At 41.4% G+C, this 25,839-nt stretch overlaps 1 protein-coding gene across 2 annotated transcripts; it reads left to right on the top strand.

Moving 5' to 3' along the window:
* On the top strand, positions 1–25,839 carry YBX3 (Y-box binding protein 3). Of its 2 annotated transcripts, XM_066355617.1 has the most exons (10): positions 1–456; positions 4,187–4,250; positions 5,220–5,253; positions 8,399–8,488; positions 11,696–11,818; positions 15,374–15,601; positions 20,854–20,951; positions 22,662–22,833; positions 23,475–23,573; positions 25,291–25,839. In XM_066355617.1, exons 1-9 carry the CDS (start codon positions 219–221, stop codon positions 23,538–23,540), a joined length of 1,113 nt encoding a protein of 370 aa, XP_066211714.1. In that variant the 5' UTR covers positions 1–218; the 3' UTR covers positions 23,541–23,573; positions 25,291–25,839. The 2 variants fall into 2 exon arrangements, with proteins under 2 accessions (XP_066211714.1, XP_066211722.1); XM_066355625.1 differs by lacking the exon at positions 15,374–15,601 and having other exon boundaries at positions 4–456.

Raw genomic sequence — 25,839 nt, forward strand, 5'->3', positions numbered from 1 at the left:
TTTTGGGGCAGTAAGATCGAGCGAGGAGCCCAAGAGCGAGCGCGCAGCCCGAGAGCTCGAGCCGCCTCCGCCGCGAGACCCCACCCCGGCCGCCGCCGCCCGCGCCGCGAGATCCGCACCGGCCTTCCCGAGAGCGAGCCCGGCCGCCGCGACCACCAGCCGCGCTAACCGCCGACCAACCGCCACCGAGGTGCCCGAGTGAGAGCAAAGGAGGCGGCATGAGCGAGGCGGGCGAGGCCACCACCACCACCACCCTCCCGCAGGCTCCGGCGGAGGCGGCCGCCGCGGTGCCCCCGGACCCCGCGCCCAAGAGCCCGGCGGGCAGCGGCGCACCCCAGGCCGCTGCCCTCGCCGCAGGGAATCCCGGCGGGGACGCGGGCCCCGCGCCCACAGGCCCCGCGGCCCCTGCCTCTTCAGCCCCCGCCGGCAGTGAAGACGCGGAGAAAAAAGTTCTCGGTGAGTCAGGCCCGGGAGCGTAGGGGCGGGCGCGGGCGGCAGCCGGCCGCGGAGCACGTGTGGGCATCTCCAGCTGCACTTCCCCTTGGGGAGGGGAGCGGCGTACGGGGTCCCCGGGGACGTCGGGGCCCCAGCGCCGGTGGCTGCAGCCCTGGGGTCCTGCAGACGCTCCCAGGTGAGCGCGTGGCGCCCTGCGCTTTTTGCTGCCCAGTGCGCGTCCCTCCTGGTCCGGAGCCAGCAAGTTGGGTCTCAGTCTTGGTCACTGTCTCACATTCCCTAAGTGGCGAATGCTTCGTTCCGGAGAAAAGGAGTGGCAATCGGGGGGAGGCCCCCGGGTGCGGATGGAGGTGGATGGGATGTAAGGCGGGAGTAACAGACACGTGGGACGGCGACTTTGGAGTCGTTGCTTGGGATCTGGGTTGGGTAGAGGATTTCCTTTGGGGAAGAGCAAGGCGCTAGTAAGAGACGGGAAGGGAAAGGTGGAAGGGCTTCTTGCTGGGGAGGCTCAGGTGTCTGTCCCTGACGCCCTTCCTACACAGGCACGGGAAAGGCGCCATGCTTCTGTGGGCTACATGCTGAGAAAGGGGTGTTGCAATCCTCTTGGGTTTTGGTCCCATGTCCTCCTCCCTTCCTGTGCCCAGTGCTGCGAGGAACCTGTTTCACTGTTTACCAATCGCTACACGTTTTCTTTCCTGGACTGTGGGAACGCACTTGGTGCAGCAGCTGGAAAAACTTTGTAGGAAGTGTGGGTATGACGTTTGTTCGGTACATCGTTATCTTAGAACTTGTAACTTAGGAAATGAAATAGGCAGATAAGACGGTCTGGTTTGGGGGTAGAGCATCAGAGGGGTTTCTGTGTTCATTGTTGGTTTTGTCACATACTTCAGCCTTCTCTCAAGGAACGCCCTGTGTGAGGCCTGAAACAGGCTTACAACTCAGGTGGTGGTGAACAGGCTTTCTCAGGGGTGTGTGCCTGTATCTTTCACTCACTCTCTAGGACAGGAAAGTTAAGAGATGGTGTAGGATGGTTAAGAGAAATTTTCATTCTTTTGGGTGGGGTGTGTTGAACTTTGAGCCTTCCCAGTTTTTTTAGGAAGAAAAGGGAATAATGTGAAGAATGTTATGATCCCATGTTCCCCACGTTGAGAGGCCTGGTTTTTTGGGTGTTTTTTTTTCCAGATCTTTTCCTCTGTTATTGCCAACAACATGCTAACTGTAACCTCTGTAGGTTAAGAAATAAAATAGCTCTCATTTTGCTGGACTAAAAGTTGCTTAAGTCTAGTCAATATTGAACTATGATATTTCTGACAAGTGTTTCTTGTAACACTTAACGCAAATTGTTCCAAGAGAGACAACCTTGGGTTATCCAAAGTGGTGTTCAGATAGACCCTTTTATTTTTTTCTGTTGTATAAAGGGAATTTTGCAGTTTTCCACTTAATCCTTCTACGTTTGGATCAACTAACCTTAAACTAACCTTTGGATTTTAAAGCAGATGTTGATAAAGATGAAGGAAACAGATAAGGTTAATCTTGTCAACCTCCAATTGCTGTTAAGCCTCTACCACATTTCGGTGATGAGTCTGGAAGTCTTTCACTTTTCCACTCTCTCAAAACGAAGGGCAGCCTTCTACATGACATTTCAACACTGTCTCTGTCCACTGTGCTATGCCATCTCCTTCCCTTTGCCAAAAAAACACATGGGTGCCTAAGATGTGCCAGGCACAGTGCTGACTAAAATGGAATTCAGGGTTTGGATCCTCCCATTCTAGTTTTTACCAATGGTTTTCAACTTCAGTGTAGGTATAGCTGTAGGCCAGGAAAAATAGTTTACCTGAGTGAACAGCACTTTCCTTCTGATGAACAATGTGGAAGCCATATTGTCTTCCTCTATCTCCCCTTTGCCCTTTGTACAATATATGTGAAGTGAGCTTATGGTCTTAAAGCAAGAAGTTTACATGGATGTGTTTGACCATATCAAATTGTTGGGAAAAAACTACATTGGGGAGTAAAAATAACTTTCAGCCTGATTGAAGTTAGACTTGAAAATCATTTTTATCTCTTCCCCTGTTACATAGTCTTGCCTTTCTGATCAAGGTTATTCCTTTGACGGTGATAGACATTAACTTACAGGAAAAGGAGTCAAAAACAGTTCCTTTATATTTTCCTAGTTCATTAATTAGGGCACATGAAGGGAGGCACAAATGGCAAATCATTTGAAATAGTAATATATGATTTAAAAACATGTTTATCAGAAAACGAGCCACTCCTATGTACATTTGGATATAAAACTTTTTTTTTCTTTGCCCTTCTGCTCTAATTAGAATGGCCTAAAACTGAAGATTCCACTGGTTTGATCTCTTCATTGGAGAGTTCTTCCTTACTTGCTGTCAGAACTGGAGATTGCTCAGCCAGTAGTGAAAGACTTAGGAGGCATCAAGAGTAGTTTTCTCTTTTTGCAAAGAAAGCTAAAATATTTCCTTAAGCATATCAGTCTAGCAGTACTCAGAATCAACTGTGCCCACAACTAAGCAAGTCCTAATTACTGTTTTAGTCTTGAGTTAAAAAACTGAATCCTTATTGTTTATCTTTGGAAATTATAAATTTTGTGTCTCATAGAGAGGCAGCATGGATTAATGTTAATTGTTACTTTCATTCTCTACTAAGTTTTTTAAGGTACTCTATGGTCAGATTTCCTGTTATATAGTCTTGATAATTGCTTTATGGATTTTCTAAATTTAGGCATAGGCATTTCCTAGAGGTACTGAATTTGGTATTCAGAGCTGATTTAAAGGAGTCATCTCAAATCATACTTGATGGCCAAAATAATTATGAATCTATGAAGTATGAGTTATATAGGCATACTGTTGGTTTTCTCCTATATTCTGTTAAAATCTGGTGTACAAAAATGATCCTACTCATGATGGAAAGTAGAGACCATAATCAAGTTTAAGTGGGGTTGTATAGAAAATGCTGAGTTTGATTCCCACCAGCTGCAGAGGGTAGGGTAAACAATGAAACAGAAGCCCAAATTCATCGCTGTGGTTTGAAAAGCCCTGTTACATCACCTCTCAGAGTGGTGAGCACAGACCTGATTGAAACAGCATCAGTTCTATTATTACTCTTGACTCCTCTGATAGACCCCCATCTGGGACTAGACAAGTTACTTGATATCTTTGTTGATTAGCTATTAACAAGGAGCTACCACTTCACTTGGTAAAGTTTGCCAATATTTCCACCTGTGAAAGCGATGTGTTAAGGTCATTTGTATTTACCTTGTTCATCTATCTGCACTCTTTCGTTCTGACCCTTCTTTTGCATGTATAATGTACTGCCCACAAAAATTAGAGGATATTTCAAAACGAATATGAAGCGATAAAAGTATTCCCTAATTTTTGTGAGCAGTGTATTTTTCAGTGTTAAAACTTTAGAATTTTTGTTTGTTTGTTTTTCAGCTTTAATGATTACAGAATTGAGTAGACTTATAACCAACCACTCTTTATCTTATGACTTTACTGAAAAGTTAAACAGGGAAGACAGATTTCTTCTGAGAAGTATTTCCCTATAATATCTTTTCTTGCTCCATTTTATTTTTCTAATATATTTGGTAATTAAGCTTTTAATAGTTTCCTCAGGTATGTTTAGGCTGTATATAATGCTATCAGGGCTTTGTGATATGAGCTTTATCTCTTTGTAGGCCAGCTACTAATTTATCTGCTTAATCCTGTTTTAGCCACCAAAGTCCTTGGCACTGTCAAATGGTTCAACGTCAGAAATGGATATGGATTTATAAATCGGTACGTGTATGTGTATGTTTACATGTTTTAGTAGTTATAAATTCTTTACTATACTTTGTTAATGACTTGTATAAGTTTTAAGATTTATAAGCACTGTAAATATTCTCATTTCTAACCTACTGGTGATTAAATAGTAATTAAAGTACATTTCTAGAACACTGACAAGTCACTTATAAAATGTCATCTCAAGAAAAAAGGGGAGGATGTATCAGAAATGGGAAGGGATCAGGAGAGCAGTGCATACCCATGATTTCGGAGATGGAGAAATGGAGTCTTAGACTGGTTAAGCTCCTTTTCCTCAGGTCACACAACTAGAATGTAATTGAGCTGGAACTATATCACCCAGGTCTGGTCCAAGTCCTGTGTAGAAACTGTAGGTAGTACTTTCTGTAAACCATGGTAACTTCTAACCAATTTGGGAATGAGAATGTATGTGCAAGCTGTTGGGAATATTATGTTCTTAGATATTATCATTTTCTTTGCCCCCCCCCCCCCCATGCTTTTTTAAAAAATCCCTCCAGTTTCTTCCTTATCTGTTTTGGTGGGGTAGGGGAGGAGTTAGGGTAGGGTGTTGGTGGGGGGACTGTTTCTGGTTTCAGTGTAAGGAGAGCCTAGTTCACAGCTGTGCCCTGTCCTTTTAACTGTCTTGCTTTGCTTTTGCTGGGAGAGAAATCTGGGGCTCTGATTACATCCCACGTGACTTAGAGATGAGCGGAAAGGGATATTTCTGTGTGTTGAATCTGTACACTTGGATCTAAGCGCTGCGGTAATGTGGAGGCGGAGTAAGGTAAGTATCTTGGGGTTTAGAAGTTTTCAGTGAGGATTGATTTCAGGTATTTGAACTGAGTTTAGAGGATAAACAAAAATTTGTTTTGTTTTGAAATTTTGGGATCATAAAACATCTGTTCTTTTTAAGTTTTTTTCCCCCACATACCTAGTACCTTTTGTGTTTTTTTTGTCTTCCAACAGAAATGACACCAAAGAGGATGTGTTTGTACATCAGGTAAGAGGAGTAATGTTAAATTTTATACGTGAAGAGAGGGGTGTCGGTAATGTATTCTTGTCCCATTCCAGATGTGGTCCTGTACATCATTCTTCCACCCTAAACTCTTTCTGTGGTTTTACTTTGGCAACAAAGCTCAATTCCACATTTTAAGATTGGTAGATAAGCTCTTCTGTCCCTTCATAGTAACTGTTTTCAAACAGTTTTTATTTTTGAATGACATGAAGTAATGTTCAATTTGACTGCTTTTTAATGTTTAAAGCTTTTGAATCATTAGCAAAAGACTTGTTTCTGTGTTAGTGTCCTATTCTGACTGTGTAGTTTCCCCGTAGTCTGGCCAGAACCCATTTGGCTTTTGCTTGGGTGGGTATTTGTTAAAGATCTGTAAGAGCAGCTTTAACTGAAGTAAACAGCACAGTGAAGCAGAGGGGTAGGGTCTGTGTATGTGAGATATGAGGAAACTCCCAATTCTCAGGGTAGTCCTCACTCTTGTTAAAAGTAGGCATGGTTAGCGCATGGCCCAGTCAAAAGATCCATACCCCCTTAGATTCAAAGCAAATGTAGAAAATATGGAAAATATGGGCTTCTCTGCTATAGGATCTCATCCTTTCTTTACATTATTAGCCTGGCTGTTATTTATTGTACTATCATGTATGCTGAACTTCCTTTACAAATTAGGTTAAAAGAAAAAAATACCTACCCTTGCTGTTCTTTTTGTGTATTTAGTTTTCAATAAATTGTCTCAAATATGTGTGTAGTGCTCAGTGTATAGCAATAGGAAAGCATGGAGCCCAGGGCTTTATCAAGTTCTGGTTGTGAGTGTTTTTGTTTCCTTCTGTTTGGATAGTTCGTGTGTTGGGATAAGATGTGGTGACTGGGGACAGTGATATCTAAGAATATACTCTCTCTAGTTGTGGTTTCTATTGTTTATATTTCTGCTTGACTGGATATATTTCAGTTGTAGCTAGATAATTTGAGTAGCTTTTTTGATCACGTACAATGACTTAAAGTCATAACAGACTAACAGGAAGTGTTTCTTATAATACCAAGAGGTGAATAGACCTTGTGGGGCAAGAGCTCTGTGTTTGGTAACTGCGAGAGTAAAAGGACCTCACAAGTTTCTGTACTGGTGGCCTGCTATGTTAGCCTGTGAGTGAGTGTGTGACCTGATTCCAGCCCGTGTGAGGCTCTGTGGTGAGTCACCTCACTGTGTTGAGGCCTGCCCAGTTCAACAGGAAAAAGGGAAGGAGCCGGCAGGGAGGGGCTGGCTATGGAATGGCTGAATGTTCAGGCTGCGTGCGCATATATCCTGTCCTGAACTGCCTTTTCCTCTGTGAGTTAAGTCTCTGTCTATTGGCTCATTCTGATTTTTTTCCCCTCCCTCTTACTCAGACTGAGGGAAGGGCTGGATTACACATGCCTAATCGCTTTATAAAATAAGGTTGACCTAGTTCCATAGACACTCAGAGCCCCTTTAACTATTTAGAGATACCAGCTAAAGAAATGGAAATTCATTGCAGGAATTATTCTGCTCCCTTCTAGGGTTTGGAAAAGAAAGGCCTATTCATAAGCACATATTTAGGTGCAGATGTTTAATGCAGGATAACATCTTCATTAACCTTTTAGAGTACTGTATTTCCTCATGTATAAGATGCACCCTTTTTTCGAAAAATTTGGGGTCTAAAAACTAGGTGTGCCTTACACAGTGGTTGTAGTTTTTTTAACTTGCATTTCCCGCTTATTTTTGCGCTCATTGTTGAAGACAGTGATTTGACATCAGACACAGATGAGGACAAGCTAATGGATGGGAGTTTTGACAGTGATGAGGAGTTGTATGAATTTTGTGATAAATAAAACTTGAGTTCAATAACTTTATGTAATACATTTTTTTTTTCAAATTTCGGGCCCCAGAATTGAGGTGCATTTTATACATAGGAGCATCTTATACATGGGAAATATGGTATTGTCAGGGATGTATGTATGGTGTGATGGGAAAATTATTGAGTAAATAGACAGATTCAGTACAGGGATATGAATTCCCTCATCTACCTCCCTTCCCAGGCTGTATCTTTAATATGACCTCAGATACATTACTTATTAGCTTATTAGCCTCATGTTTCCTCCTCCATCAAATGGGTGGTAGGGGTGGGGGAAAAGCCAGATTATCAGTGATGTTTTGATTCCTGAGGTAATTTTGTGTATTCTATCAGAAATACCCTTGGCATTTTCTAATTCCTTTTTCCTATTCATCATCCCTCCTCCCTTTCACCCATTCTTTAATACCTTTTGAGGTTAGCAGTTTGTCTTGTCTACAGAAACCTTTAACACTGAAAGTGTATACTTGTGTGTGTATGAAATTTCATAAAGGCATTCCCCTTTCCCCACCTGACGGAGCAGCAGTCTGAATCTCCGATGATTACTAGTTTGAGGGAACTAATAATCCAGTGTCATGACTGGGTGATTGGAATGTGACAGATTAACTACATATTACTTTTAATCCACCTACCGAGGTAAATTCTGAAGGATAACATGAATCAAGAAAGTAATGTAGAACAGTTTTTATAGCATTTTTTTCTTTGTTGTTGTTTTGGAGATTCAGGTTAGTAGGAGAATGATAATTTTTAAAAGTAATGATAGGGGCCCTGGCCGGTTGGCTCAGTGGTAGAGCGTCGGCCTGGCGTGCAGAAGTCCCGGGTACGATTCCCAGCCAGGGCACACAGGAGAAGCGCCCATCTGCTTCTCCACCCCTACCCCTCTCCTTCCTCTCTGTGTCTCTCTTCCCCTCCCACAGCTGAGGCTCCATTGGAGCAAGGATGGCCTGGGCGCTGGGGATGGCTCCTCGGCCTCTGCCCCAGGCGCTAGAGTGGCTCTGGTTGCAACAGAGCAACGCCCCAGAGGGGCAGAGCATCGCCCCCTGGTGGGCAGAGCGTTGCCCCCTGGTGGGCGTGCCCAGTGGATCCCGGTCGGGCGCATGCAGGAGTCTGTCTGACTGTCTCTCCCTGTTTCCAGCTTCAGAAAAATACAGAGGAAAAAAAAAAGTAATGATAGGTCAACAGTTTCTTCAGTATACCCAGTAAACTTGAAAGCGATGAAATTTACCAATATTAACATATAATTTATTTAGAATTTTCTCTTCTCTTTACAGACTGCCATCAAGAAGAACAACCCGCGGAAATACCTGCGCAGCGTAGGAGATGGAGAAACAGTGGAGTTTGATGTGGTTGAAGGAGAGAAGGTGAGAGGAAGCTGTGGTTGGGTAGCAAAGTGTGCTGACACTTACTAGTTTTCTTGCACAGCAGATGGTCTCTCAGCCCCTCCTGAGTCCATGTTACTTTGGATTCTTTATGACAGGGAGAAGTGACTATTAAGTAGAAATACTTCTGATAATTGGATGTCATTATAAATATTCTTTGATACTTATTTTAAAAGGACATTTTAATTTCTCAAGATTTAAAATCACATTTTATTTTGATACCAAATATATAACTAGATTAAAATTTTAACTTCTTTGATGTGAATAAAAATTTCAGGCTATGGATTTTAATAATACAAGTAATACACAATGAAGAATTTTTTTTTTAATTCAGTAAAAGGAGGGAAGGCAAAGACAGACTCCTGCATACGCCCCAAGCAGGATCCACCTGGCAAGCCCACTAGGGAGCAGTGCTTCATCCATTTGGGGCATTGCTCTGTTGCTTAGCAACTGAGCTCTTCTTAGTGCCTAAGGTGGAGGCCATGGAGCCGTCTTCAGCAACTGTTGGCCAACTCGCTCCATTTGAGCCTTGGCTGCAGGAGGGGGGGGGGGGGAGGGAGAGAGAAAGAAGCAAGAGGGAGAGGGGTAGAGAAGCAGATGGATATTTCTCCTCTGTGCCCTGACAGGAAATCAAACCTAGGACATCCACATGCCAGGCCAATGCTCTACCACTGAGCCAACCAGCCATGGCCAGGGAAGAATGTTTTAATCTCAGTTAAAAAAAAAAATTCAAGTTGAACATAATCATTGTGTTTTTTCTTTGCTTGGATTTTGGAAAGCCAAGGGCACTTGATGGACTGTGTAACAACTTTGTTTATAATAGAAAACAAACAAGCAAAAAAACCCCCACAAGTTTGTTCAGATAAAGCTAATTGATCATCTTGAATTGTATCTTTGAATTTTTTTAATGCTATTATATATTTAATTCTAATATTAACAATATTTTTATGTTTTGTTCTTAGCTATTATAGCTATCAGTAAAACACATAGTGGAAAATAAGACATTTTAAAACCATATATATATATATAGTACAAACACCATGGCAGGCAATCACAGCAGCTGAATTATAAACTAACCAAATGAATGATTAGTCAACCCCGATACATGTGTTTTTTCCACTTACATTATATGTACTACATATATATATACACATACATACCATTCTATAGTCCATATTCTTAGTTCCCAACTTTACTTCATTTACTCTAGTAATTTACACGGTGCCTTTACTGATACTGTACCCAGGGTATCTTGCAAATTTCTTGGCACCTTACATCCCCCACCAGCAAATGCTGGCCTGTAACGATCTCTGATATTTTGTTTTGTCAGGTTAATTTTATGTCTTTGTATGTTTTCAGAACTTGGGGTTCTACAAATTGATACAGAGGGTGAAATAATACTCTTTTGAGTCTTTGTCTGAATTTTTTTATAAAGCATTATTTTATTCATTGTCCATATGAGAATAAGAACACTAAGCCTGTTCTGAGGATAATAGGAAGGTCTAAAGAGGGGCTACATGTGTGGAAACTCTTCTAAATTCAAGGACCCTTCGTTCCTGTTGCTGCCAGGTTTTACTCTCGGCCATTGCTGCACGGAGCCACATGAGCCCATGACTAGGGATTCTCTTGGTTCCTCTTAAAGTAACATAGGTTTCAACATTTTCTAGGAAAATACCATTATCTCAGTTATTTTCCACTGAGGAATATTTTTTCTGGTCTAGCATTACTTTTTCTTCTTTCTTGGCTGGGTACAGTGAACTTTTTTGATGGTACATGACAAGGTAGGGCTCCTTAAGCTCCTCCCCTTCTTCAGGGGGTCTGGGATGGAAACTGCTGGTCAGGAGATTATTGGGGGAGCGATCTGGGGCAAGGACTCCCCAGCAGCTGAGGGCCTCTCTTCCTCTTGCTGGGGTTGGTGGTCCAGGCGGCTCTTACTCCTTGGAGGCCATGTGGACCATAAGGTCCACTACCCTGTTGCTATAACCAAATTCATTGTCATACCAGGAAATGAGCTTGTCAGAGTGGTCACTGAGGACAGTGCCAGCCCCAGCATCAAAGCTAGTGTTGCTATTAAAGTCACAAGAGACAACCTGGTCCTCAGTGTAGCCCAGGATGCCCTCCAAGGGTGGGAACATTGGGGATGGGGACATGGAAGGCCATGCCAGTGAGCTTCCCATTCAGCTCAAGAATGACCTTGACCACAACTGTTGCAGTGCCAGCAGGGATGATGTTCTGGGAAGCCTTTTGGTTATTATGCCACAGCTTCTTGGGTGGGGCCATCCACAGTCTTCTGGGTGGCAGTGATGGCATGGACTGTGGTCATGAGTCCCTCTGTGATGCCAAAGTTGTCATGGATGACCTTGGCCAGGGCGCCAAGCAGTTGGTGGTTAAGAATCTTGAGGGAGTTATCATACTTGTGATTTACACCCTCACAAACATGGGGGCATCTGCAGAAGGAGCAGAGATGATGACCATCTTGGCTCCACTCTTCAGGTGAGCCCCAGCCTTCTCCAAGGTAGTGAAGACACCAGTGGACTCTGTAACTTATTCAACACCAACACCACCCCATTTGTTGCGGGATTTCACTCCCGGAAGATGGAGGTAGACTTTTCACTGATGACAAGCTTCCCATTGAAGCCTTGACTCTGCCTTTGAACTTGCCATGAGTAGAATCATACTGGAACACGTAGACCAAGTAGTTGCGGTCAATGAAGGGGTCATTGATGGGGAACAATATCCACTTTGCCAGTGTTAAAAGCAGCGGTGGTGACCAGGTACCCACTATGACCAAATCCGTTCAGTCCAGGGTTGCAGGTGGCACTGTGCAGGGAGACACGCTGCTTGTCTTAACAGGAGGAGCAGAGAACCTAGCATGACTTCTTTTACAGTTATATTATATTTACCAGTTTATGTTCTTTAAAGAACATAACTTGAACTTAGTATGACCAAACAAGAAAGCAGAGTTTAGGCTGAATGAGCAGCAAGCTGTATACATTTCAATCAGGACAACAAATACCTTTGCTTACTGTGTTAAAACTTGGGTATATCTTTAGGGTCTAACTATAGGAATTGTTAGTATGTTAGGCCGGTCTCCTTAACACTCCAGCTAACGTGGGGGTTTTTTGTGTGTGTGTGTGTTGGGGGGTTAGCTTCTTTTAAATTTTGCAGCTATCTTACTTTCTATCGCAGGGTGCTGAAGCAGCCAATGTGACTGGCCCAGATGGAGTTCCCGTGGAAGGGAGCCGTTACGCTGCTGATCGGCGCCGTTACAGACGCGGCTACTACGGCAGACGCCGTGGGCCTCCCCGTAATGTATGTTGGTCTCTCTTCCTAATCAGTGATTGAAAAAATGTTTACATCTAAAATTAAGTGTATATACTTAGAGTGGATAAATACTGTATCTTTTTCTAGAGACACAAAATAATCTTTTTTTCTAATGGGGAATTTTTAGTGCCCAGAATTTATTCACAACCAATGGTTTCATTAGAGATTTGCCTTTGAAAAGTTGTATCAGTTTTTAGTTTGTATGTACTTGGCTACAAGTAACAGACATTTAATTATCTTGTAACAAGAAAATTTAATTAAGGTAGGCTATGCCAAGTTTGTCAAAAAGGCATTCTCTTCATTGGGTTCTTTTACCTGGCCAGAACCTAGACTTAGGGTGTTCACTGGTAAAGGAGAGTGTCATTTACATGATAAGACTTGGTCATCCCTTGGCATTTGGTACTGTTGACCTCTAAGAAAATCCATGTTTGGCCGGGAAGAATGGGCAATAGCTTGGGATTAGGCAATAAACAGTGCTGGCCACAGAAATGTTAAATTTAGCTCAAGTAAATGGCTATTTTATTTAGCATTGCATTTATTTTAAAGTAAAGACCTAGTAATTTTCTAGATTTTTTAGTTCTTTAGATTGGTACCAATCTAGGTGAGAGGGTTTGCAACCAAGTCTGGCTAGAGCTTTCTTAGGAGACTCAATAGAAATACTCTCAAAGCACCCAAAAAAGAATCCCATTCATTTGTGGTCATGACAATTCAAAAATTAGAGTGACTTTTGATGTTTCTAGAATTAGTACCTGGAATTGGCACCATAGACTAAAACTCAAAATGCTTTGTGAGCACAGGGTTGTGGCTATGTCAGTCATCCAGGGAAAACTTTTTAAATAATACCTGCAGATTGAGAGTGATTTATCTCCACACTTTGATAGATTTACACCTTTTTGCTTAGCAGAATGCTTTCTTTCCTGACCAGGCGGTGACACAGTGGATAGAGCATTGGCCTAGGATGCAGAGGACCCAGGTTCGAAACCCCGAGTCCTTGGCTTGATTGCAGGCTCATCTGGCTTGAGTGCAGGCTCACCAGCTTGAGCCCAAGATCATTGACTTGAGCAAGGGGTCACTCATTGGCTTGAGCAAGGGGTCACTGGCTCAGCTGGAGCCCTGCCTAGTCAAGGCACTAATGAGAAAACAATCAATGAACAACTAAAGTGCTGCAGTGAAGAACTGATGCTTCTCATCTTCCTTCCTCTCTGTCCCTATCTATCCCCCCTCCCCATCTCTCTCACTTAAAAAAAAAAAAGTTTTCTCTCTCCAGTCTGTCATCTTCACACCCTGTCCAAATTGATTTTTATCAGATTGCTTATGACATCTTGTTTTCTTACCCATATTTTACTTAATCTGTTTGATTTTTAATAATAAACTGTGCAGGGGGGTGGAGGCAGGACTGAGCTACTATAGCATTTACTATGTCAGGTTAACTCAACTTCGTCAGATTCAGAGAGAATTCTGGTAGTGCTTATTTGTATTCCTAGGTTAATTCAGAAGTAAAAGTGGTAGAAAACCTTTAGTGAAGACTTTCCCTTTAAAGACTTTTTTCGGCTGGAAATAGTAAAGTCATGCCTGTAAAAGATACTTAGAAATGTCAAAATTCTGAGAGTATATGTAAATGAAGGTTTTCTGTTGTAATGTTTGTAAGTCCTTACAGAGAATGTGTGGCAGTGGTGCTGCCATTAGTCTTATTTTGTAAAAAAGAAAGATTTGGCTGTGTACCACTCAGAAAGGTACAGAACAGGCTACAAAGAAAACCAGTTGATGAAGTCTCACATTATTATTTTTGTGAACATTGGAGTATATAATATTTAGTGCAGGTTTTACGAAGTATAGAATGGCTGGATTTGTCTGCAGTTAGACTCGCTCATGCTGCGTTGAGCTCTTTCGGGGAATTTACTTGCCCATGTGTGCTTGATCTCAGTGTTCTAGATCTTAAATATCCTGCCCCTCCAAAAGAAATAGGCTATTTTGTTAATTTTTAATTAATTATTTTTTTAATTTTTTACTATTTTAACAAGAGAGAGACAGACATAGAAAGGGACAAGTACAGACAGACAGACAGGAAGGGAGAGAGATGAGAAGCATCAGTTCTTTGGTGCCGCACTTGAGTTCATTGATTGCTTTGTTGTATGTGTCTGACCCCGAGGGCTACAGCTGAGCTAGCAACCCTGTGCTGAAGGTGGCGACCTGGGGTTTTTGAACCTGGGTCCTCTGTGTCCCAGGCCAGTGCTCTATCCACTGTGTCACTGCCAGGTCAGGCTAATTAATTTATTTTTAATAACTATAGATGCTTCCTTTAAGAGGCTACTTTTCTCATTTGTGTATCCCCTTTAAAGTAAAGTTTGAAATACATTCTTTGAGGGATATTTGGCTGTTTGTTTTTATTTAAAAATTTTTTTTTGGTCTGTTTTTATTTTTAAATGTAAAATGGTAGTATATAATATGGTAGTTTAAACACAGGGAAAAATATAAAATGAGCCAATAATTCCTTTTGTTAGTAAGCCTACATTTAGAAACTACCTGTACCTAAATATTACTTATTACTATATTACTTATTATCATCTGTTAAAGTGTATTTTATTCCTAAAGTATAAAGCAAATCATGCCATAAGTCAGTGGTTCTTAAAACTTTTTGGTTTTTGGACCTACTTATATGCCCAAATATTATTGAGAATCCCAGAGTCTTTGTTTATGTATGTTTATATCTATTACAATTTATTATATTAGAAATTAAAGCAGAGGTTTGAAAAAATGTTCAATTGATGTAAAATAAACTTATTACATGTAAATATAAATAGCATTTTTATAAAAATTATTTAATTGAGTGAGAAGAGTGGTGTTGCTTGATAGTTTTACAAACTCTGACGTTTGGTTTAATAGAAGACAGCTGGATTCATGATTCCTGCGTTCAGTCTGCTGAGAGACCCCATGTCCTCCTAGCCCTGGGCGGCCCCACCACACACTCATGAGATGATGAGATGGGAACAGGCAAATAGCATCCTCATAGCATTATGAGAATAGTTTGACCTTGCTAACCCCCCAAAGGATTTCGAAGACCCTGTCCATACTTTAAGAACAGCTGCAGGAAGTATACTATGTAGAAAAAACTGTTGATAACACTACAAAATATATTTTTTTCTTAACTGCCCTCCCTGACTTTGCCCTAGTGGATGGCGAATGTTGGGAGACACACATTTGACGAAGCTAAATATTATAAACATTGTAGATGTTTTTTAGGTGGTTGGTCAACTGATATTCATCAGTCTTAATCAGATGACTGTTAAGAGTATTATAGATTGATTGCTTTTGCTTTTCTGCTTCTTGGTATTTTATCTGCATAGATCTATGTACTTTAATCTTAATGTAGTTTATCCCAGGTAGTCACATGATGATCTGGGTTAAATGCATTTTGTCTGTATAAAAAAGAATTATTCCTTTTGGGGAGATATTTTTCTTTTGGTGATATTCATCCTAAATGGTATTCTTTGGTTCTTTCCTTGCTGAAACTTCTTCTGAATCTCTGTTTCTTTGCTTCGCTAGTACGCTGGGGAGGAGGAGGAGGAAGGGAGCGGCAGCAGTGAAGGATTTGACCCCCCTGCCACTGATGGGCCGTACTCTGGGGCCCGGAGTCAGCCGCGCCGCCCCCAGTACCGCCCTCAGTACCGCCCACAGTACCGCCCTCAGTACCGGCGGCGTTTCCCGCCTTACCACGTGGGACAGACCTTTGACCGTCGCTCACGGGTCTTTTCCCATCCCAACAGAACGCAGGTAAAATTGCACCGGGACTTCTCTTCAGCAATCCTCACCCCTCCGTCCTTCCTCTGCCTCCTCTTCCTCCTCCTCCTCCTCCAACACCAGCTGCCGGAAACAAAACCTTGCTTGTCGCTTCCCAGTGCTACAAAAGCTACGGCAAGGCCTTTAGTCAGCTTTATTCTAGTAACATTTCTAAAAGCACAACCACGTGGGCCATGCCTGTAATTGGGGACCCTGGTGACAGGGTACAGTTTCTAGTTTGTGGAAGAGTAAAAGTAGAGAGACAGATGGTATGTGTAAGAGCTTAAACTCTGAAGTCATACAGGCCTTGATTTGAAACTTGTCTCTGCTAGTCATTATTTGTGAGCTCTAGAGAAAACTGAACTATAGAGAGATTAACTTGTTCATCCATTAAGTGGCAGTAATAACGTGCTTCCAACATGGGTTTACAATGATTAAATCAAAGACAAAGACGTTAGTGCAGTGTCTTAGAATAGCTGACACCTGTAAAGATGAGACGGTGTTAAGGAACCCTACCAAAGAGTGGATATTGTTGATTATTAAGTCTTCTTTTTTTCTTTTTTTTTTTAACCACAAAATATTGATACAGCTGTGATGAACTTGACCTGTAATTAATAAGCTTTATACCAACTTTGTAGTTCGTGGAAACTTGGAAAATTTAGGATAGGACACCATTTTTGTTATCACTAGTTAAAAATTTTTCCTCTTAGTGTCCTTGGGTTGTTTTTCCACTTAAGTGTTTTGACTGAACATTATGTTCAGTCTGTTCTCCACTATCCTTCTCCTATCCCATCATGCATGACTGTGTTCTTTCTACATTGCTTCTTGTTTTTTCCCTTCCACTCTTTAACAGCTGTTTCTGACAAATGTGCTAAAAATAACAAGTAGACTTACGTATATGGAGGGATTGAGTACATGAGGCATGGTAGATTTCTTTAGGGCAGCACTTTGGGCTTCTAGGAAATGAGGACAGGAAGAGTCAGTGAGATTGTGATGCACGTTTATTTTTAGTGTGTTAGTACCTTCTGGAAATAATCGTTTTTAGTATTTAATATACACATGTCATCTTTTTTGAGAACATGATTCTTTTTTGTACTGTTTGAAATAAAGTATATTTCATCTTAGGACTTGAAGGTTGAGAGCAAAGTGATTCTTAAGTACCATGTAGATCATTTGCAGAAGCTGGTTGTAAACTAATTTTAAAAATACGCGCTTACTCTGCTAACTGCACATAGCTGCTTTAACTTGGGCTGGATTTTTTTTTTTTTTTTAATAATATTGTGGGGTTTTTTTAAAGAGAGAGAGGAAGGGAGAGAGAAAGAGAAACATTGATTTGTTCCACTTCCTTACACATTCATTGGTTGATTTTTGTATGTGCCTGACCATGGAATGAACCCACAACCTTGGCGTATCAGGATGATGCTCCTGGCCGGGGCTTCCTTGGGCTGGTTTCCTTACCCATTTCATACCTGAAGTAGAAGCTGTATTAGACTCCTTCAACTGTTTTCCTTAGAATCTTTTAATACATACTGTGCTGGGATATTCACTGAGTTAGAGATCTACTTAACCTAACCAAGTGAGAATTCTGAATCTTTCCAACATTTTCTATTGTATATAAAGCTTTTAAATTTATTGGACCCAACAGAAAAAAATATATACAGGCCAAGAGTATTTCCCTTCTGTACCAAGGGCATAATAAAGTATGGTTAGTGACAATTTTTAAAGATAATGATTCTGTGTGTTTGAAAATGAAGTAGAATTGGTTACTGAGCTAATACTATTTGTAGTCTTTGAGAAAAAAATGATAGAGGAGGGACTAACATTGCTTGGCATCTGCCAAGTGGTTGACATTTGAAATTAATTTTTCTCAGTCTTCCCTACAGCTTTCTGAAGTTGGTAATGGTTCCATACTGTTGTTGTTACAAATAAAGAGATGAGTATTTGAAAAAGTTAGCACCTTTTACCTACGGTGACATGGGCAAGAAGTGGTAGAGTTTTAATCTGTCTGCCCATTGTGTTCCCATTCTGTCATTCTAGTAAACTCTCGTCTTCTGTAACTGTTAATTGTTGTTTCTGGGTGTGGGTTTTGTTTTGTCTTGTTTGTTTGTTTTTTTCCCCTAGTCAAAATTTTTGAGAAAGAAGCATCTTTGCTTGTTCATAGAACTAAAAGGAAGCATATATGGTTGGGGTGGAATGAGTGGAGAGCAAAGAGCCAGGAGATGAGATTACGGTGATACCTTAGAGTAGACCAAAAATGCCTGGGACTGTCGACCTACTCTAAATGTGATAAGAAGCTAGTAAAGAACTCAAAGCAGGGAAGAAACATATTTAAGAGGTCATTGGACTGTTTTTAAAGGCTGGATCCCAGGAGGCAACAAGGAGGAAGATCAGCTACTATAATTTCCCTGTGGAGAGACATCATGGTGTGGACTAGAGTGCCCTCGGGGGCAGTGTGACAAGTGGTTGGATTCAAGAAGTGTTTTCATCATAGAAGAGTCAGCATTTAATGCTGAGGTGTGTGTGTGATGTGAGGAGTAAAGGGTACCTCTGTGGTCTTTAATTTCAACAAATACAGGAAAACTGAAGCAAGATTAGGTTTAGGAGAGAGGTGGAAATAATTTAGAGGTCTGTTCCCCGCATTAAATTTTACCTCCAAGTGGAGATGTCAGGTAGGCTAAATAAATAAAGAAACAAATAAATAAATAAAGCTGAGTCAGTCAAGACGTAGCAAGTGGCTTAAGTTAAGGTGTCATCTTAGATAAGGTGGTTGGCAGAGTCTTTGGTACTGTATTTGAGAAGAAACCTAAGGAAGCAGGGGAGCGAGTTGTCGCTGCTGGGAATGGCGTGCATGGCAGAGGGATTGGCCAGTACCAAGGCTGAAGGAAACCCGAGCGAGAGAAGTGAGCAGTAGATACAGCTTTGGAGACATAGACACGGAAAGACAGGGTACGGCATGAGATTGACTCTAAAATGAGTGTGGGTAGAAAATTGATTCTGGAACTGACCTGGGCATACCAACAATTAAAAATTAGGAAGATGAGGAGTCTAGCAAATGACAGTGAGAAGGAGCAGATAGAAAAAAATGTATTTCATGAAGGAATTGCTGTGTTAAATGTTGCCTAAAAGCAGAGGAAGTTAGGTTGAGAGTTGATTACTGGGTGTGGTAACTTGGAGGTTAGTGGTATGGTGAGGATCACAATCTGATTAGATGAATTCAGGAGGGAGGAAGAATAGATTATTTTCTTCTCCTTGAGGATGTTTATGTGGTGGTGATGGGTTTCCTTTAGTAGATATATCTGTAAAGGAGCTCAGAGAAATGGGGCAGCACCTGGAGGAGGATATGAGGTTAGGGCAAGGTTTTGGTTTGATTTGACTTTGTTTCTACATTGAGTTCTGTCCTGGTTTCCCTGACCCCTTCCCACACCAACAACTTATAATACCATTAGATGGGCAGATCAAATGCCATACACACTCACTGTCTCTCCCATACACATTTATATGTGTGTAATTTATAGTGTATGTATGTGCTTTCATATTTGTGTGTGTGTTTTTCTCATTGCTATTTACTGAAATCAGTGACACCTTGAGCATTAAACTTTCTAAATACCATTCTCCAATAAAAGGAAGCTCCTTTGGAGAAATGGCTGATTTCAGACCTGGGCCAGAGAAAGTACAATATGACCCTGGAACATCTTGTTGTGCCAGAAAGTAAGGAAGTACTCAAAGAATGTTGGAGACATGTCAAAAGGACATGAGACAGCTTGACTAGGTTCCCATTGGCCAGTAATGATAGTAACAGATTATAACTCATTGAATAAAATAGAGAAACATGAGTCTGTACAGATATAAATAAATAAGTATATTGAGAATTTGATGAAGGGTGAAATATTTACAGACTCTGAAAGTACTTCTTCACAAAATCCTCCTTAATTACAGAGATGAAAAGAGAAAACTTGTAGCATAGGAGCCTTGGTAGATATCACCGTAACTACTGCTCAACCTAAGCACTGTCAGCGGGGGTAAAAAGTGAGTTATACTCCGTCTGACAGGTGCATCGGAAAGAAAGTGGTGTCACTTCTGTGGCTTTCCTGCCGTCCATGCATAAACTAAAGTATGGGAAATGCCACCCACACAAATGAGCAGTGTACAAAATACCTGGCCTGTAATCTGGAAAAGTGTCACGGTCACGGAAACCAAGTAGTGATTGAAGGATTGCATCAGAAAGAGAGACAAGTAAATTCAGTGCGTGGTTCTAAGTGGGTCTTTACACTGTGAAGAACATTGTTGGTGAGACTTGAATGGGGTCCGAGGACTAGATGGGTGCTACTTCAGCATGTTTATATTGCCTGGGTGGAAATGGAGTAGAATAGGGAGAAAATACACAATGAAAGAGGGATAAAGAGTTAAATGTTTCCTAGCAGGCAGGAGAGAAGGGACTGGCTTTAGATACGATCTTGGACCACTTACCCAGTTATGGAGAAAGAAGAAAATAAATACAAATGTAGATAACTTGGAAGGTTTTTTACTGAAAGAGTGTAGCAAATTTTTTTGATTGCCTCTTCGTGAAATATAGAGAAGGAAGGGATGTTAGTCTTGATGGGAAAAAAAGGAGGTTGAGACCTGGCTATATTGTAATAAATTTCAGAGGTTATTGATGGTTTTTGTTTTGTTTTTCTTTAGTTTTTAGTTATTTTTTTCTTCCCCTGGCTGTTCTACATTAAAATTTTCTATTCTCCCTACTTAAATTTTTCAGTGAGAAAGTGTATTTTATTTTTTAAAATATTATACTAAAATAAATAGTGCAAATAGAGACAAGGAAGAAATCAGAAGTGAAGGCATGTTTAAGAGACATGGGAGAGGCTTTGAATGTGGAAACCGTTAGTGATATTAAAGGGACACCCGATTTGTAGAATTAGTGGGTCTGAGTTTGAAGAGATTCTCATTGCTCAAAGGTAGTAAGTATAACAGTGCATTTCTTTTTACACTGTAGGTTTTCTTTCAAGAGATGAATGGAACACTTCAGAATGTTAAATTAATACTATGAAATAAAATTGTTTGCTCTGGAATGGGGCAGAAGACTCTTTTAGTAAGAGCGAGTTATTCTTCCTTTTCTATCATTCACAAAGACCTACTCAGAAAATAGTTCACTGTTATAGTTGAGAACTTTATTTTTATTTTTCAAAAAAGCCATGAATGCAACTGTGTGCTCCATGACACTCATTTTCAGCCCTATTCCCGTCCTCTAGGCCGGTGAGATTGGAGAGATGAAGGATGGCGTCCCAGACGGAGCGCAGCTTCAGGGGCCAGTTCATCGAAATCCAACTTACCGCCCAAGGTACCGTAGGTATGTAACACTTTCCCACTCACTTGGGGCCTCTGAAGGACCTGTGAGTGAGAGTGGAATGAATGAGGATGATCATGGGTATGTTTTGTGGCTTTATTATGAAATAGAAGAGGTGGCTGCTTTGATTACATGGCAAAGTTCGGGGCAAATTCTAAAGTATATGTGTTCAGGTGGCTGACATTTCCCCCATATTAATCAGTTCTAATTAAACAATTAGAGTTTTTAGTTATCTCTACCAAAGCATTATTTGTATTTGATAATTTTCACATGCTATAAGTTAATAGTTATTTTTATTATATTTAGTGAAATGAGCAGACGGTGATTGATTCCACGGCAGCGTTGCGAGTGGCGGCTGACTGAGTGGCAGAGGGTTTGGGATGCAGCCTGTTGTGTTAACCGAGCCGATCCAGCGCGAGGTTTAGATCAGGCTATAGAGCAAACTGGCTGCTTAAATTCCTGCCTTGCACTTAACAGCTGTAACTCGTTTGGCTAGTTTGTGAGCTCTCTAAGACTTAGGCACCAGGACATTAGGAATATTCCATGGTGGTTGGTACGTTTAAATGTATAATGGTGGCTGGTATAGTAAGTGCTCAATAAATAGTATTATTACTACCCATGATGTTAATATGAATGGATGGGTTATTTTATTTGTGCTTTATCTCTGTGAAGACTGCAAATTAAGCTAGACCCCTAAGGTCCTTTTTCAGCTTTTTATACTATAAGCCTTCCTGTTTATTTACCCTGTCCTTGAGGTAAGTGAGGAAACTTCATTCCTGAGTGATATTTACACCACGTTGAAGTTTGGCAATATGGGTTTATTGAAAGCAGGCTAAGTGTATTATTTGGGGAAGGGATTATTGTACCACTCTGCATCCTTTTTTCTCATAGGATTCCTTCCAGTTTTAGACATAATTACTAAGGACTTTCAAATAAAAGAGACTTCCTAGAAATGTCTTAAGGAAAACTGAGGAGTCAGTTTGAAATGGTGGAAAAACAGGACAGTTTGTGAATCCCAGCTCTGTCGATTCCTAGCTGTGTGATCTTGGCAAAGTTACAGTTGCCTTTTCTTTTTTTTTTTTTTAAGATTTTTTTTTTTTAATTTATTCATTATAGAGAGGGGAGAGAGAGTGAGAGAGAGAGAGAAGGGGGAGGAGCAGGAAGCATCAACTCCCATATGTGCCTTGACTAGGCAAGCCCAGGGTTTTGAACCAGCAACCTCAGTGTTTCCAGGTTGACGCTTTATCCACTGCACCACCACAGGTCAGGCCAGTTGCCTTTTCTGACCTATAAAAGCAGCAGTACCATATAATTCAGACAAGTACTTGTTTTTTGTACACCTCTTCTTTTTCACACTATACATCGAACTCAGAGACCGCTGCAAACACCCAGCACAGGCTCTGGCACAGAGTGAGTGGTGGTGGTTTTCCTCCCATGTTTAATCCTCTTGAGCTCTGTCCCCACTGAGCTTTGTTCATGGAGGGCAGATCCCAGACCACTCTTCTTCTTTCGTTTTCCTATCCCTGGTGCCTGTCAGAGTGGCTGGTAGGAACATAGCATGTGTCAGTATGTGTCTATTTACTACAAATAAGTATTCACATGAAGGGGGGAAATGGTGGAAAAACAGGGCTTTCTTCCACCAAAACTATGCTCTTGAGGACCCCCCTGACTTGTTGCACTTTTTCTCTTATTGTTCTGTACTTTGTGTTGTAGGGGACCTCCTCGCCCACGACCTGCCCCAGCTGTGGGAGAGGCTGAAGATAAAGAGAATCAACAAGCAGCCAATGGTCCCAACCAGCCGTCTGCTCTCCGTGGGTACCGGCGCCCGTACAACTACCGGCGCCGCCCACGTCCTCCTAATGCTCCTTCACAAGATGGCAAAGAGGTGACTCCAGCCAGCCAGAGGGGCTATTGCCAGATTGTCCTTAATCATGTCAGACTTTGGTATTCTTTTCTAAGAGTGATTTTATAGTCCAATTACTGACACTTATATGTAAAGATACATATCTTTATATGTAACAGTTTATGTAAAATATTATTTATAAATAATTTACACTTAACATTTGCTATATATATGTTACATATAATATATATTCACATATTTTATTTATACTTATAAATATGTTAACATTTTACTTAAGGTCCACATGTATATAGAAAGAGTATGTCTTGCACTTAATGCAAACCCAGTATTTGAATTTAACTAAATGAACAGTCTCTGATAGAATGATCCATACTGGTAGGGAGTGAGAGCTTACAGAAAGTGAGGCACCTGTGACTAAGTGTGTGAGTGTCTTTGCCTGTCACAGACTTTATTATGGAGAGTGGTGGTGTTTACTTGCTCTTTGGAAACCATTCTTCTGTGGTACTAATTTTGGGCTCACACCTGAGAGTAGTTAACTTTTTGCACAGTGACTTACCTTCATAGGCAAGAAGACTCCAACTGTTGAGACTGTTTAGTCTTGAACTGTCCTCTGTTACCTGAATTGATTCATTTCTGGTTTGTGGTTTGGTGTTGTGTCTTAGACCAAGGCAGGTGAAGTGCCATCTGAGAACCCTGCTCCCGCCACCGAGCAGAGCAGTGCTGAGTAACACCAGGCTCCCAGGCACCTTCACCATCAGCAGGTAAGGGCGTGGGTGGCCGGGCTGAAGCTGATACTTCCTTTTAAATGTCATTAATTTTTCAACAATAGCACAGATCACTCCAAACTGTGTAGTTCTGTGATCTACCTGGACCATCCCCCCATCTGCAATGGGATTTTGAAGAAAGAGCAGCTTTGGTGGTTAAATAAGTCTGAGATTGACCGTTTTTGTTAGGCTTTGGGGACATAAACACTCAGGCAGAGTCAATGCGAGTTAAATTCTTTCTACCAATAGACAATTTTAACTGTTGTTAATATGGTATACCAGATAAGAAAACTTTTGTGAGTTTTACATCTGTGACATCTAGTGGCCAAATTGATAATTTTACTTTCTTTTTTTTTTTTTTTTTTTTTTTTTTTTCATTTTTCTGAAGCTGGAAACAGGGAGAGACAGTCAGACAGACTCCCGCATGCACCCGACCGGGATCCACCCGGCACGCCCACCAGGGGCGGTGCTCTGCCCCCCAGGGGGTGATGCTCTGCCCATCCTGGGCGTCGCCATATTGCGACCAGAGCCACTCTAGCGCCTGAGGCAGAGGCCACAGAGCCATGCCCAGCGCCCGGGCCATCTCTGCTCCAATGGAGCCTTGGCTGCGGGAGGGGAAGAGAGAGACAGAGAGGAAAGCGCGGCGGAGGGGTGGAGAAGCAAATGGGCGCTTCTCCCATGTGCCCTGGCCGGGAATTGAACCCGGGTCCTCCGCACGCTAGGCCGACGCTCTACCGCTGAGCCAACCGGCCAGGGCCTCAAATTGATAATTTTAAAGTGCTTGACCAGGCCTCATTTTAATAACTGGAGACTGATTCGTAGAATGAACTAGTGTTTTCCCTCCCCTGTCCCTTTCATAAGCAGCATTGTTTGGAGGCAGTGCAGGATGATGTGTATGAGCTGAGAGGTCTGTATATCCAGTGCGGGCTCTGCTGCTTGTTTGCTGGGGGATCCTGGGCAGGTCATTTTCCCTCTGCCTCAGTGGCGTCTGCTGCGGGTACCATGGCAACACACGCCCACTAAGATCCTTGCAGAGATTTAGTGAGATAACGCCTATGAAGTGGTTAAATAGGGAGCAGTAAAGAATAACCTCTTATAAAGATGAGCTTATTATCTTTATTGTGGTTTCACTCTTACGTACTTACTGTTACAGTTTATAAAAATATTTTATGGCCTGACCAGGTGGTGGCGCAGTGGATAGAGCATCGGACTGGGATGCAGAGGACCCAGGTTCGAGACCCCAAGGTCACCAGCTTGAGCACGGGCTCATCTGGTTTGAGCAAAAAGCCCACCAGCTTGGACCCAAGGTCGCTGACTTGAGCAAGGGGTTACTCAGTCTGCTGAAGGCCCGCAGTCAAGGCACATAGAGAAAGCAATCAATGAACAGCTAAGGTCTCGCAACAAAAAACTGATGATTGGTGCTTCTCATCTCTCTCCGTTCCTGTCTGTCTGTCCCTGTCTATCCCTCTCTCTGACTCACTCTCTGTCCCTGAAAAAAAAAAAAAAAAAAAAAAAAAAAAAAAAATTTTATGAACAAGAGTTTCTATTAGATCAATATATAGTTTACAAATCAAGAGAAGACAAACATAGCCTTTAGAGCCTTTGAACTACTGGTTTTTTGAATTATAGGAAAAACAAATTATTTTTGCTTTTCAATTCTTAAACTCTTGGTCATTTTGCCACTCTTAATAAGTTTGATTTTAATTTTTTCCAGGTGACCTAAAGAATTAATAACCATTCAAACAATAAAACAAAAAGCAGACCATGATGCCATTACCAACGCCAAAGAAACATCAAGCAATAAAGTGGAAGACTCATGAATAAGATGCATACATTGGAGTGTTTACGATTATTCTTGACAGAAACAAAAAGTGCAAAGGAGATGTCAGCCAGTGTTTCCTGCCGCACAGAAGACAAGAGAGCAACCTCCCCGGTTTTAGCAACCACTAGGTTTATATTTTTTTCCTGGTTTTTACTGTTTTGGTAATATGAATTGAAAGAAGAAATATTAATACCACTTGGGGAGAACCCCAATCAAAGAATCTGAAATATATAGTAAATGATTTTTTTTCCCTTTTTTCTGTTCATTTTGGATGCTGGTGCTAAACTTCCAAGTGTCATGATTTAAAAAGAAATTTTATGCCCTTCTTATTTATTTCTAGGATGAGGGGATGATAACATTTTTGCTTTCTTATGTGACTCTCTTTGAAAATGTGCAGCATGAAGTTCCTCAAAAATAAAATTTTACCCTTGAAAAGGAAAA

The sequence above is a fragment of the Saccopteryx leptura genome, chromosome 1 (genome assembly GCF_036850995.1).
Source record: "Saccopteryx leptura isolate mSacLep1 chromosome 1, mSacLep1_pri_phased_curated, whole genome shotgun sequence".
Classification (NCBI taxonomy): Eukaryota; Metazoa; Chordata; class Mammalia; order Chiroptera; family Emballonuridae; genus Saccopteryx; species Saccopteryx leptura.